Source organism: Muntiacus reevesi, chromosome 3 (genome assembly GCF_963930625.1).
Source record: "Muntiacus reevesi chromosome 3, mMunRee1.1, whole genome shotgun sequence".
Lineage (NCBI taxonomy): Eukaryota > Metazoa > Chordata > Mammalia > Artiodactyla > Cervidae > Muntiacus > Muntiacus reevesi.
This window is the reverse complement of record NC_089251.1, coordinates 200,635,319-200,647,589: the sequence shown is the minus strand read 5'-3', so window position 1 is coordinate 200,647,589 and position 12,271 is coordinate 200,635,319. Positions and strand designations below refer to the sequence as shown.

At 53.8% G+C, this 12,271-nt stretch overlaps 1 protein-coding gene across 1 annotated transcript in view; it reads left to right on the top strand.

The window, feature by feature from the left end:
• GLI2 (GLI family zinc finger 2) overlaps positions 1–12,271 on the top strand; it is a 278,607-nt gene that overhangs the window by 193,154 nt on the left and 73,182 nt on the right. Inside the window, exon 3 of the mRNA XM_065931365.1 lies at positions 705–810. Coding sequence (XP_065787437.1) covers positions 705–810 — 106 coding nt within the window. The remainder of the gene's footprint in view (positions 1–704; positions 811–12,271) is intronic.

The following is a 12,271-nucleotide window of genomic DNA, read 5'->3' as shown; positions in this document are numbered from 1 at the left end:
TTGGCATTGGCATCCCTGGGGCCGGAGCACTTGGGGTCTGTAATTAATATTAAGAGCTGGAGAATTAGCAGACCCACAGAGGTGTCCCCTGTGGCTGCCAACAGGACGGGCGGGCGGCTCGGTGGGACTGGCCTGACAGAGGCTGGCCGCAGCCGGGAGCGGTCCTGCCTCCGCAGCCGGGAGCGGTCCTGCCTCCGCGGCCGGGAGCGGGCCTGCCTCCGCGGCGGGGAGCGGGCCTGCCTCCGCGGCCGGGAGCGGTCCTGCCTCCGCGGCCGGGAGCGGGCCTGCCTTCGCAGCCAGTTCTGGGTAAACACCTCCGCCTGGGCGACTGAGAGCCCAGGTGCCGTGACCCGGGGCTGCCAGAGCCACATCCAGCCAGGGCCGGGATGCGCAGAAGCCTGTCGGCGCTGTCAGCCCTGATTTGCGGCCAAGTCTGTCATCTCCCCGAGTTCAAAGAGCGCTTAGCTGCTTGTCTTTGTCAAGAGCGCGGTTGGGGATCTTTTATGTGAAAGATGTAGGGTTCTCGGGCTGACTTTGATTATTTATTCATCCCCCTTCGTGGTGCGTGATAGCTGGGCGCCCCGGGGCCCCCCTGACCTGGCCGTTCTCGCTCTGAGACTCATCGAGCTTTAAAGCCCTTTGAAAATTGCTTTGCGAGGGAGGGGAAGAGTGTCTGAAGCCCTGTTTCTCTCTCCCCTGCGCAGTGCCGCCGCATCTCCTGCCGCCGTTCCACGCCCCCTTCCCGATTGACATGCGACACCAGGAGGGCCGCTACCATCACGAGCCTCCCTCGGTCCCCGGCGTGCACGGGTAAGTTCCGCCGCCCGGCCTCGGCCTCTCCGCCCCGCAGTGGGCGCCGTCCGCCCGTGCCACCGACCCCGTGGGAAGGGGGCCGTGGTGTGAGCCCCAGCTCCCCTCCGGTTTCCTGGGAGGGAGGTGCACTCACCGCCCGCTTGTGTCCGTCAGCGCCCTGAGACCCTTCCCCATCCAGGCGGCGGGGACAGTCTGCAGGCCAAAGGCCCCACATGCGCCCCGAGACTCTGGATCGGTGTTGTTCCAACATAATCACTCAGAGCACCCCCCTTTCACGCCCTCAAGTGTCCCAGTTCAGACAGTGAATTCTAGAGCCTCCCTGCTGAGAAGGACAAGTTCAACGTTATACTTGGGGCCTCTCCTGCTCCTGCTCTGAGACCACCACCACCCGCCCCTTGGCGGTGGAGGAGCTCATCCCCTGCATGTCTCTCTATTCCTGCTTCTGTCTGCCTTTGCTCCCACCCTCGGGCTCAGAGCCCGTAGCTCGTGTCTCTTTTCTTGGTTTTAATGACGCCAAGACCTGAGCCCGTGCTGCCGCGTCCCATTTGCGTCCAGAAAAGACTAAATCCTCTGCCCCACCTCCTATACCTCTGCTGTGCCTCTTGACCAGACATCGCCCATGCCATGCCAAGCTGCCACTTATGGTTCCAGCCCCCGTGTACCTGGGTCTCAGCCCCTGCTGCCCAGCCGCTGGGAATGGCCCCTTCTCCAGACCCCTGAAGCCTTGGCTCAGGAGCCACCTTCCCGGGGAAGCCCACCCTGAGCGGGGGCCCTCCCCTGGGTCACCACCACCCTGCAACGCCGGAATGAGCTGTTTTTACACTGCCTCCAGCGGACTCTGGGCTTTGCTCTGATTCCCGCCTTGACGGTGGCTGACACGTGTGTAATAAGTTCACAGTCAATGTTTGCTGAGCAGAGATCCCCCTCCATACGGTCCACCTGCTGAAGACAGACCCTGCTCCCACTGGAATAAAGTCAGTCAAAACTTGCTGAGCCCTCTCTATATTCAAAACTGTGCCCGATCAGGGGGCAGGTGACTCCTACACTCACTGCTCACCCCAGACAGAGCAAATCTGGGACTTCTGTTTGCTTTTTAAAGATATTTTGTACTCTGGAATAATCTCAGACATTTAAAAATAAGTTGTGAAAATGTACAAAGATTTCCTGTATATCCTCACCCTGTTCCTTAGACATTCATATCTAACATAACCAAAGACTGGTTCAGTGTTATTAACTAACTCATAAATCTTATCTAAATTTCATCAGTTGCCTGTGGATATCCTTTTTTCCTCTGTTCAGGATTCAGCCCTTACATTTAGTTGTCATAACTCCTTAGTCATCTTTACCCCAGGACATGGCTCAGTCTCTTTTGCCTTTCATGACCTTGACACATTTCTTTTTTTCTTTTTCCATTATGGTTTATCAGTTGAATATAGTTCCCTATGTTATACAGTAGGGCCTTGTTGTTTATTCATCTATATGTGATCATTTGCATCTGCTAATCCCAAACTTCCAGTCCTTCCCTTCTCCATCTTCCCTCTCTGCTCTCTATAACTGTGAGCCTGTGTCTGTTTCATAGAAATGTAATAGTTTAGGTCCTTCATATAAGCAATATCGTGCTATTTGTCTTTCTCTTTCTGACTTAACTTCACTTAGTATGGGAATCTCTGGGTTCATCCACGTTGCTGCAGATGGCATTATTTCATTCTTTTTTATGACTGAGTGACATTCCATTGTATGTATGTAACACATCTTCATCCATTCATTTGCCAATGACCCCTTAGGTTACTTCCATATCTTGGCTGTTGTGAACAGCACTGCTATGAACATAGGAGTGCATGTTATCTTTTTATATTTGAATTTTGTCCGGGTATGTACCCAGGACATACATACCCTGGGTTGCTAGATCATGTGTCAACTCTGCTTTCAATTTTTTGAGGAACCTCCACTACTGTCCTTCGTAGTGGCTGTACCAGTTTCCATATGACCTTGACCCTTGAAGAGGAAAGGCCACTTAGTGTATAGAATGTGCTCAGTTTGTGTGTGCCTGATGTTGCCTCCTGATAAATTCAGATGATGCATTGCGGGGATACTGCCATGGAAGCGGTGCTCTCCCATCCTAGAGCATCATGTCCAGGGTCCATGACGGCCATACGTCTCATCCCTGGAAATCCTAACTTTGATTATTTGTTTACAATGAGGTGTGCTGGGTTTCTCCACTTTAAAGCTAGTCCCTTGGTAATTGCAAGTCTCTCGTGGGACAGTACTTGGATAATATGTGAATTCCTATTTCTCATAATATTTTCAGCCACTCACTTGAGCATCCTTTGATGATTCTTGCCAAAAACAGTAACTACTATTATTTGCCAAATGGTGATTTTCTATTTCTGTGATTCTTTCTACATTTATCGATTGAAATTCTACTGTAAGAAAGACCTCTGTCTCTTCTCCCCATTTCTCTATTTATTTGATCACTTTATATATCAAATCAATGTGTGAATATTTGTGTTCTTCCAAGAGCTATACTCTGTTGCTATCACTATTCATTTTGTTGTTCAAATTGTTCCAGGTTTGCCCACTGGGAGTCCCTTCAGGTTGTCCCCTGTGACATGTTTGGATCTTTGCGTTTTACCTCGGTGCCTGCAGCTGGTGCTTGCTTGACTAGGACCTGCCGTGGGCAGGCTCGTGTCCCCCTCGTGGGTGGTGGGGCCATTTCAGCCCTCTGCCCACAGCTCAGGCAGCCTCTGGAGGGTGTGTCCTATTAGAGCTGGTGCAGAGCAACTGACAGTAAAGGGTGTCAGTCATTTGCACAGGGCCTGTTGGGGCCAAGCTCTGCCCGGGAGCCTGGTGGGGCTGTATTAGTTGAGCTTCCTGATTGCCTTTGAAATGAGGTTATAATCCGCATCCTATGGCTGCAGACACTGAGGTTCAGAGAGGTGCAGCGATTTTCACATGTCATCCGTGCAAGGTGGGCCTGCTTGCTTCCCCTCAAGGTTGAGGAGCCCACCTGCCCCCCAAGGCCCACTTCCTGCTAGGCTGGGCTCCCAGCGGCCCCACACTATCCTGGTTCCGTCCCCCCAGGCCACAGGAGGAACACAGCGTGTGTTCAGGGCTAGCCTGGGACCCTGGGAAGCCCACTCCTTCATCCACCCAGGTGGGAAGCAGGATAAAGCCTAGGAGAAAAAGTGGGCTCCCTGGCTGTGGCTTCTGTGATTAGTGTGGTCTGAGCCTGGTGGAGCGCTGCATCCCCTGCTGTAGACACTCCTCCTCGTTGCTGCCAACTGTATCTAATTACACAAACATCGTGCAGCAAATGAGACGCAGTGTCATCTCCTGTCCCACCTTCAGAGCCTCTTCAGCTGCTGGCACCCAAGGCCTCTGCCCATTGGCTCTCTTGGCCGTGGTGGGCGTGGCTCCAGGAGGAGCGCCTCTCCACTGGCCCCTCACCCTGCTACCTGGGCTTGAACCCCAGGACTGAACGCACCAGCTTTGGGAGGTAACCATCTAATCAATCTGAACGGATAAACCCCAGTTTTTGCCTCTATAAAAGTGCACGATAATAGTACCTATCCCATTTACTGAGTTATTTGAAAAATTAAATGGGGTAATACAAATAGCGTATTTGGAACAGTGTGGAAACTTGCAGTGGATGCATTGTGATCGCTGTTATTTCTGTTGGCCTATTAGAGAGGGGTTCATTGTGGCAGAGGTAGGCCATGGAGTGACCTTGGAAGGGGATGCTGTCTGGGGGCTGTACCATGGGGAGGTGGGAAATGGGGCTGAAGAGGTACCACTGAGGATGGAGGGAGGGGGGGTCTTCTCCTACCGCCGCCCACCCTCCCCAGTTGAGGAGTTTTTTGGTGACCAGGAGCAGGAGGGAGTGGCCCGATTCATTTTCAGGGTAACTGTAGGAGCTGCTAGAGCATGGGCAGGAGAAGCGGGAGACCATAGGAAGGAGGTGGGCTCCGGCAATCCCTGTGGTCAGGCAGAGGAGGAGTCTGGCCAGGGCTGGCCTCTCACCTCCCCAAGCAGGCAGAGGGAGGAGCAGGCAGTGGGTCTAGAGTGTGAAACTCCCCCAGCACCACCCAGCTGGACAGCTTCCTCATCAATAGCCATCCCACCACCCAGCTCTCTCCGGAGCCCTCCAGTCCCCTGGAGGTGCAAACCCACCACAGGCCTTGCACAGCTTACGAACGCTTAGATGGTTCCTGAAGAGTGACTGGTCAGGACTGCTGATGCAGCCCCCGTCACCTGTGCAAACCACGGGTGTTGGGGAGACAGATGGATGGGAGGGTGTGTTTGCTGGTCAGGTGTGGTTCCTCTGTGACACCCCCACCCCACATGGGCACGGGCTCCTGAGTCTCCGAGAGTCCATTCTCAAGGGCAGGAGAGAAGGTCCTGCGGTCTCCCCATCACCTGGTGACTACTAGCAGGGAACAGGAGCTCTGTGGATCTCCTCCACCCCTGCCCCTTGGAGCTAGGCTCAACAGGTCACGTGGAGAACCAGGCTGAGGTGGGGCACAGTGGGGCCCTCAGCTGGAGCCCCCCACTGTCTCGGTGTGCATGGGAGTGGGGACTGCCTTGGGCCCAGATTCACTCACATGCTTGCCGGAAGGGCAGAAGTTCATATTCCTGGTGCAGGAGGCTGGGTGGATTCTCAACTCGCTACGCTGTCTGTAGGGTCCTTGCCATCCCAGTCCTGCCCTGGGGCTTCATAGAGGACCAGTTTCAGCTGCTTGCAGCCCAGAAGGGCTAGAGAGACCAGCTCATGGAGCAGTTCTCAAACCTGGCTGTAAATCTCACCTAGGGTGTGTCTTAAAGATGCACATTCCTAGGCAGTGACCCCAGAGGCTCCAACTCTTTCAGGCTAAGGTGAGGCCTGGGAGTCTGGTTGTTTGTAGGCACCCACAAGCCACCCTGCTTATCTGATGCCTGAGAAAGCGGGCCCAGAGCTGTGTGTTGGTTGTCCAGAGTCATAGAGCTATCGAGCATTTAGGCCTTTTCCCTCCATGCTAACAACTCTCTGATATGGGCACTAGACACCCCCTGCCTCCTCTTCATCATCTTCTCACAGATGCCCGCAAGATGACCTGGGTCTCTTCGTATTCTTAGCCTGCAGAGATGTGCATACAGGGGTGGGGGGGGGGGGCAGGAAAGGGGACAGACAGCATCTCAACCGTAGGGAGGACGGCCCCCTCCACTCTCCACTCACCGGGCTCCATACCTGACCTCTGACATCTGTGACCCCAGAACCTGCCTGGAACCCGGACCACCACTAATTGCTCCCCTGCATTGGCTGATCCTGAGCTGTGACGGGTGGACAATACTCAGCAGTCACAGCCAAGGCCACCCTGCACGGAGAAGGAGCGGGCGGCAGGGTGGGGTTGTTGCCAGAGACAGGTGGCTCTGGGGCTTAGCTGTCAGTTCATGGAAAGGCCACATGCTGACCCAGGTCCTATCAGGAAAGACTGGGAATACCAGCTGCTGTGTGTGAGGGCTTCCACCTTCCACCAGCCTCTAGACACTTTGTCACGTGTGCCAGTTGCCCAGCACCCCCCTGAGAGCCATTCAGGGGGGTCTGAACCCTCCCTCATCCTGGTGACTGCACATGAATACAGATGGTCATCCCCACTTCCCTCACGAAAGTAGTTTCTTGGCCGTTGCTGGCTGAGCTCATGAACTGTCGGGTCTGGGTGGATCTGAAGATGGCATTTTCCAAAGTCAGTGTTCCATCAAGATGCCACGCTCATAGATTGATAAACACACAGCTGGCCTGGCTGCAGCTGACCTGCGTTGTCCTGGGCCTCTGACAGTCCTCAGTCAGCCACCGAGGGGAGCAGAAAGATGTGTGGAAATTTTCTTGATTCTTGGCCCAAACGGCGGGTTCACATTTAGAGGGGGACGGGCTTTATTTGTGTATCAAGAAGAGTGTTCTCTGCCCTCAGCAGTCATGCGTGCTTCTGTTGAGTGCGATGGAGCAGGGGAAGAGACTTCTGAAGCGCATGTCCGCCTGGCTCCTGGGCCAAGATGCTGGGTGGGCCCAGGGTTGCCCACCAGGGAAGGGTCTTGTCTTCCTCCCTGTCAGTCTACACTGCCCTTACTTCTCAGGGAGTGCTTCTTAAAAGCTGCAAGGCTGACCACTTCTTCAGAGGAACTGCCCAGCGGGTGAACATGGAACCTAGAAAACCCCCGGGACAAGGCAGTTTGTAGGGCAGCTCCCCCTCCGCCCATGGCTGTCTGAGAGCTGAGTGACAGGTCGGTGTGGAGCCTTGCCTCCCTGGGGTGGGCCTGGCCCTTAGAGAGCCCTGGGGCAGGTCCTTTCCTCTCTCTGGGCGGCAGGATGCTGGGCTCACACTAACTGAGATGCACCCACAGCAGCCTGTGTCCGGCCGTCCGGATTGCCGTCTACGTGGCTCAGTCAGTAAAGCATCTGCCTGAAATGCAGCAGCCGTGGGTTTGATTCCTGGGTCGGGAAGATTCCCCTGGAGAAGAAATGACAACCTAATCCAGTATTCTTGCCTGGAGAATCCCATGGACAGAGGAGCCTGGCGGGGGCTACAATCCATGGGGTCACAAGAGTCGGACACAACTTAGCGACTAAACCGTCACAAACCCTCATCAGCACCTCTTGAGCATCTGCTGGATACATGGGGGAAACTGAGGCATGACAGTGTTGGCTGCCGTCCCCAGGGACATTCTCCTAGTAAGTAGCACAGCAGGGACTGGAACCCGGACAGTTTGACTCTAGAGGGCTCCTCTTTGCCCAACCCTTCTGCGGAAGCCTCTCACACTTAGAGAGCTTCAGATCCCCAGCTCCAGGAACGTGCTCAGCGGCATGGGACAGGCAGCTCATTTATAATGGAATCTGCCCGTAAAAGTTTAATGAGGAGCGTGTCTGATAAGGCAGCCTGCTCTTTGATCTTTGCTGAATACCGGCCCTCACAGAGGAGTCGTTGCCTGACTCTGGGCTTTGCGGAGAGCCGTGTGGTCAGCGGAGGGCAGAAGGGCCCCAAGAGTAAAGCAGATCTTGATGTGCAGAAATGAGGTGGGCCTGCAGCAGGGGAGGGTGTGCAGAGCTGGCATGGGGAGGACTTCCTCTGGGGAAAAGGTCCTGCTGGGTGGAGAGGTGACCTTTCTCATTTCTCTCCTGACCCACTGGGCCCCCATCGTCTTGGGCTGTTCCCATCCTACACTCCCAGGGTGTAAGCAGTGCAGCGTGAGGCCAGAGTTCAAATCCTGTGCCATCTGTGTACCCTTTACATCCTTGGGCTGGCTATGTAACCTCTAGGGCCTCAGTTTCCCCATCTTTAAGCACAGTCCCCTTCATGGGGTGCTTGTGAGAATTAGGTGATGAGTAGTGTGAAACAGAGAGAACAGGTCCAGGTAGCTGGTGGTTGCTGGATAATGGCTTGCTCTTTTCACTCCCCTGCTGACACCAGGAGGAAACCCGTGTTCTGTTCCAGGCACTCTGCTGGGTGCTGGGCAGGTGAGGTTCTGTCCAGTCCTCTCAAATGCCCTGTGAGTTGCACGATAATTCTTCCCCATTCACAGCAGAAAATTGGAGGTATCCAGAATTTAAGGGCTTCCCCAGATCACTCAGCCAGAAAGTGAGATCTAACCCTCAAGCCTGAGATCTTCTCTCTGCTGTGATTATTCTCAGGGAGGGAGGAAGGGGCATCTCATTGTAGGTCTTAAGGCTTTGGTGTGTTACTCGTGCTATAATCAATCCAAAGGAATTAATCACTAACAGTAAAATCTCAGGTGTGGGTGGACAGATTGGCCTTTGACCTGGGGGTTCTTTTTCCACTGCTTGTGTCCATGTCGTTCACTCTGGGTGGAAGCTGCTGCCAGTGCCCGGAATGCATCCATTTATTGAGCTTAATTCTTTCTTGCTGGATTTATCTGTGTCCCAAGTGCGATCACTCAGGGTCACTCCTGCCAGCCTTAGTCCACATCTGTTGAGGGGATTTGTGAGCAGTGAACTGCCCCCGAGTCCTGTTGCAGCTGCTCTCCAAGCCTTCATGACTGCAGCCAGCGTTGCTGCATCAGTGATGTGCTCGGGGACCCATGGAGAAGAAGTGTATCTGGCACTGTGGGAGCCCGTTCTCTCGTCTTCCCCTTCCAGGAGCTGCACTCCTGACATGTGAACTTAACCTGTCCTGCCCAAGCAAAGCAGCGTTTAGTTGTTGCTCCCCTCAGTGGGGAATTTCTCAGCACCTGTTCATTTGATGACACTCACCTACTGCCTTCAATGTGCTAGCCTTGCATCAGTCGTGAGGGATGCAGCCCAAGGAGATGCAACCTTGGTACCCACAGATAGCCACTGGCCTGGGAGGGGGAGGGAGGGCAGTTACAGAGTGGTGTGCTTGGCTGGGGTGGTGGGGGAAGCAGGGGACCCAGAGCACCAGGAAGCCAGGAGTGGAAGGCATTTATCAGCAGGAAGGCACGGGGGCTTGTCCCTGCCCACACTACCCCTGGCCCCTGCCTGCCGGAGTGCGGGGGGAGCTCCACAGTTTCTGGAGTTGCCCTTGTTCTGATGAGGGGCCTTGACTCCCTGGCCCTTTTCAAAGCACGTACTAATGCAGTCGGAAGCTTGGTAAAAATTGGCAGCACACCCGCCTCTAAGAAGACAAGATGTCTTATCTAAACTTTTTGAGATTATCCATCTAGTTTTGACAGACAGCCAGGAAAGGAAATTCCACATACCCCCTTGGCTGGCCCAGCCCAGAGTCGAAGAATTCTCACTGGAGAGGAGATCCCCTCTATGCAGCCCACCTTCCACCCGGGCCTTTTCTCCTTGCTTAAACCCAAACTCCAGGGAAGCCTAACAAAGCCCCTCTCCCAACCCTGAGATGGAGTGTCTCACTCCCACCCGTAGGTCCCCTTCCAGCCCCTGCATTTGCCCTGTGATGGGACCATCCCCGTAAAGCCATGACTTTCTGGAAGGTTCTCCGCAGCTATGCTCAGCCAAGGGTGACTTGTCTTGCAGAAACAGGACGCGCGTCCCCGGAGCTGTCCCACACCTCGGGTGCCTTGTGCAGCGCTGGGCTGGGCTTAGTTGCTGAGTCATGTCTGACTCTTTGTGACCCCAGACTGCAGCCCACCAGGCTCGACTGTCCATGGGGATTCTCCAGGCAAGAATACTGGAGTGGGTTGCCATGCCGTCCTCTAGGGGATCTTTCCAACCCAGGGATCAAACCCAGGTCGCCCACATTTGCAGGCAGATTGTTTACTGACTGAGCCATCAGGGAAACCCAAGAATACTGGAGTGGGTAGCCTATCCCTTCTCCAGGGGACCTTCCCCACCCAGGAATCGAACCGGAGTCTCCTGCTTTGCAGGTGGATTCTTGGTCAGCTGAGGTACCAGGGAAGCCCCCAGGTACCTTGTTAGGGGGGAACTAATCCAGTTGCCTCCCAAAATACGTGGATGGAATCCATCACCTCCCCGTCCCCCACCCAGCTCAGCCTGCACAAGTCAACAAGTGATCAGTTTGCTAGGGAAAAAAGCCTCCTTGAGAACTCCCCTCTTGTTTTTTCTGCTTTGGGGGTTTGGATGTTTGAAAAGGCTGATAACCTTCCCATCCTTCTGCTCTGATGAAAAGAAAATGTGATAAAGGGTGAGTGATTGAATTAGCCCCGGTTGTTTGTGTGGCTAGGTCTTAACCAAATCCATCTGTATGGCCTCCTTTGTAGGCGCAATTTTATAACCTAATTTCCTTACCCAAACATTGGTGTTTACTTAGCAAGAAATCTGCTCTTTGTCAGCTGAACACAGTGATTTCTTTATTATGGGTCTGCCCTGCGTAGGGAGTGACAGCTGAGAGCTGGCGCTCAGCTCGGTCTGGTGGAGCATGCGGGTCTCTACAGGGTGAGCGGAATGTCTGAAGGATTACGTGTGTACACAGATGTCTGCCTGTCACAGAGCAGGGTTAGGGTTAGGCTTAGCTGAGGCTGGCTAGGAGGGAACCTGGCAGCAGACAGATGGAGTGGCCAAGATGAGCCCACCCAGGGACCCTGGATACAACCACTGGACCTCTCAGCGGCCCACAGGTTCTCCGCGGCAGCCCTGTGGTCGCTCCACTCCCCAGCTTAGAACTTCCGTCCCCTCGGCCAGCTGCTGCCCAGCCACCTTTTTAAAAAGTTGGTCTTACTACTTTGAAGACGTACAGGAACACAGCAGAAGCATGGTTATGCCCTGCCCTGCCCAAGGATGGGGGGTGTGCTGGCACCCTGGGGCCCCGAGTGCCCCTCCAGGGTGCTCCTTGGAGCCATCACCTTCCTGCGTCTGTACCAGCTCTACCTGGTGTCTGCTGTTCAGTTGCTGAGTCGCGTCCGACTTCTGCAACCCCATGGACTGCAGCCTGCCAGGCTCCACTGTCTTCCATGTCTCCTGAAGTTTGCTCAAATTCATGTCCATTGAGACCTGGGGTCTGACTCTCCTAATAATGCGTTGTTTGGTTTTGCTTTGTGTGGTTTATATAAATAGAGTCGTTGCAGATGGATTCTTGGGAAACCTGATTTCACAGGTCACAGAATGTTCCAGAGAGTCATCCCATTGATGCATGTGCTCTTAATTTGTGAATTCTCACTGCTCTGAAGCAATCTGGCCTGACAGGCACCTGAGATGCATCTGTGCTTTTGCTATCTTGAACATTATTGCAGTGAATGCTCTAGCACTGATCTCCGGGGCTCAAGTACTGCCCGTTCTTTAGAATAAATGTGTGTCTGAGAATGAAATTGCTAAGTCACAGGGTATTCACATGTTAACCCTCCTAGATGTTACCAGAGTTTTTGCCGAGCCACTCCCACCAGCGAAGTTCAAGGACTCAGCTTGTTCCACATGCTTGTTCCCAGCGTGATGTCATCCACATTTTAATTTTTGCCAAAATGGCATCTCCTGTGATTCGATTTTTCCATTTCCTTTGTCACTAACAAAGCTGAATACATCCTTTCATATGTTTATTTGCCAATAACATTTCCTTCTCACGAAATGCCTGTTCAGTTCTTTTGCCCATTATTCTATGGAGTTGTCTTTTTCCTGCTCATCTCGCTAAGCTTTTTCTATTACTAAGGCTACTCGTTTAGTGGCTGGTTACTTGTGCTGCAAATGTCTTCTCCCAGTCTGTGCCTGGTCGCTCTGCTCCTGTAATGAGGCATCTGGGAGAAGGGACACTCCTGTTCTAACCTGGCACAGCTAACTGACCCTTGCTTCGTGAGTTTCCCCACGTGCTCTCTCACAACCCAGCTGTCTGGTCTGAGCTTCAGCCCCTGGACTCTGCTAGCTGTTTCCCGATTTGACCCACCTTTTTTTCAACTGTTCTATCACAGAACACCAAACCTGCCCCACTCACTGATTCCTTTTCATTCCCCTGTGAGAGTTGAGGCCCAACTCAGATGCCACCTCCTCCAGGAAGCCTGCTCAGACTACCCCAAGAAGAGTGAATGAAACCTTTCCCTC